Source organism: Acanthisitta chloris, unplaced genomic scaffold (genome assembly GCF_000695815.1).
Source record: "Acanthisitta chloris isolate BGI_N310 unplaced genomic scaffold, ASM69581v1 scaffold15834, whole genome shotgun sequence".
In the NCBI taxonomy this organism is placed as follows: Eukaryota; Metazoa; Chordata; class Aves; order Passeriformes; family Acanthisittidae; genus Acanthisitta; species Acanthisitta chloris.
The window spans coordinates 3,925-6,309 of NW_008670027.1; the positions used below are offsets into that span (position 1 = coordinate 3,925).

General features: G+C 45.4%; 1 protein-coding gene across 1 annotated transcript in view; it reads right to left on the bottom strand.

Moving 5' to 3' along the window:
- Window positions 1–687: 687 nt before the first annotated feature.
- Window positions 688–2,385, bottom strand: part of NR3C1 (nuclear receptor subfamily 3, group C, member 1 (glucocorticoid receptor)) — a 21,178-nt gene continuing 19,480 nt past the window's right edge. Inside the window, exons 6-7 of the mRNA XM_009073534.1 lie at window positions 2,142–2,299; window positions 688–1,304 (exon numbers count right to left, since the gene is read on the bottom strand). Of these exons, the coding sequence (XP_009071782.1) occupies window positions 1,152–1,304; window positions 2,142–2,299 (311 nt within the window). The 3' untranslated portion in view covers window positions 688–1,151. The remainder of the gene's footprint in view (window positions 1,305–2,141; window positions 2,300–2,385) is intronic.

The following is a 2,385-nucleotide window of genomic DNA, read 5'->3' on the forward strand; positions in this document are numbered from 1 at the left end:
GCCGGGCGCGATCCCACGGCTGCCCCTCTGCCCCTGGGGCGTCCAGGGATACTCGCGTGATGGCAGGTTTGAGTATAGAAAAGGAGAGTTTCTCCACACAGAAGTAAACTTTTCTGAAGCTATGCATATTTTCCCAAAAGATCCCTGATGGGCAGTCAGGACTGATCTTCTTGGCATCAGTGCAGCCCGTGACTCTTAGCGTTATGGCTGTTGCATCATATGCAAAATTCAGGCTTCGTTTTGTTGGTTGTCAACGTATAAAATAAGCTGCTCGTTTACATCCAGTGAGGACTGGGTTAATTCTCTGTGAATCTGCATATCCAACACTTTTGCGATGTACCAAAAGGATTTGTTTTGTTCGGATCTACTGAGATGAGACTGAGAGTGTTCTCCCACCCTCCCTGGCCCTTAAAAAATGCCAAATTCTTCTGGCTGCTTGGACAGTTGAAAGCGATTAGGTTAGAAAAGCCCAACCCATTCTCACATGGATCTACTCGAGGGTTTTGCTGTCTAGAGGTCGTTTAGGAAAGCTACGAGCTGCCCCACCTTAAAAAACCAGCTGTACAATAGGCATCTTGAAGTATTACAAAAAAATCATGTAAGAAAAAATGAACAAGCCAAGTTCACGGTATATAAAGTTAAAGGAAAATTGCTAAAACCAGACAGTGAGAGCTATAAAAGGCACAACTTCCCTTTTCTGATATACACTTGTAAACTTTCTTCAGGTTACATGCATAAACCAAAAATGCTACCTTAACTTTAAAAATAAAAATCCAAAACACTTCGCTAAAATAAAAATAAAAAAAAAAAAAAAAAAAAGAGCCTAAAAAATTGTCTCCAGCCAACTGCAGCAATTCATTACTTAGCAGAACGTCCGTAACAGCCTCAGAGCTTGTCACCGGTGGTTGATGCATCCGGGGATGGTGCAAAGGGGAGAGGAATTCTCCCTTCCCTGCTCCCCAGCTCCGTCCCCAAGGTGAGGAATCTGCTCCTCCCGCCCGACTCTTGGCCCTCTGTAAACCACATGTAGTGCATAATTACAAAAGAAACATCGCTGCGAGGACAAAAGGAACAAGTTCTGTAGGTTTTCTCTTTACAAAACAAAGCTATCGCGTGACGGCGTCTTAAGGCAACCCTTTGTGTTAAGGCAGTCACTTCTGATGGAACAAGAGCTTCTTGATATTTCCATTCGAGTATTTTGGTATCTGATTGCTGATGATTTCTGCCAACATCTCTGGGAACTCGATGCTCATGGATTTATCCAAAAATGTATGGAAGCAAAAGCTCAGAAGATTTTCAACCACCTACGAGTGAGAAGGCAAAGAATAATTTTCACACGACGTACAGGAGATCCCTTCACCTCCCTCCTCTCCTCCCAGCCCCTGCGGACACCGAGGGGCACAGGCTGTCCCCACGCTCCCCATCCCTGCTCGGGCAGGGCCTGCACAGGTACCCTCATTTCATTCATTAATTACTGCCACTGCCCTCATTTATTAATTCTTGTCACTGTTCGTCTTGCACACAGCAAGTGAACGCAGTGTGCAGAGTCTCTACAAACACTGACAAGATTCTGCATTAGTTCCCATTCCACAGATAAGTAACACACACAGGGAGAAGCTTCATTAGATCTTCCCAGGTGCTTGGTGCAGTGATGAGAAAACAGTAATTTTGAGGTCTGTTTTCCTTGTCTTAATCGTTCCTTGGACTGTCTGTGCTGTGTGTGCAGCTCAGAGAGGCAATGCCAGGGGAGCCAGCCTGAATTCTGACACAGGCTGCACATGGTGAGACACTGCACAGTCACTGCTTGCTCTGAGACAACTCTGGTCTGAAACTTTGCCTCTCTGCTACTACTGCAAATCACTGACAGTCTCCAAGGTCCCCTATGTAAAGCAGCATCATTTGTAAAAACCAAAGAGACTGAAAATGAGATTAATTATACAATTAATTGCTGCAGAGCTCACTGCAGAAGTGGCCTGAGAGCTCCATGTTGGTGCCTTTTGGTTAGCCCTTAGAGAGCAGAAGAGCATGAACTCCTCCTCCACCCCGGATATTTATCCCTTTAAACACAAAAAGGCTGGAGATGTCTGTCTCTGCCCCCAACATACTTATCTGGAATGCACAGCATTCCTTCGAGGACTTACATCATGCATAGAGTCCAGCAGCTTAGTCAGTTGATAAAATCGCTGCCAGTTCTGGCTGGAGTTCCCTTCTCTCTTCACTATGGCCTTGCCCAGCTCCTTGATGTACGTCATCCGGATTTCTTCAAACAGGGATTGGCTCTTCAGGCCTTCCTTGGGAACTGCAACATTGACACAAACCTTTGAGACATTACAAAACTAGGAACTGTTCTCTTACATTAGTTACACGGGGAGAGACCCTTCAGCA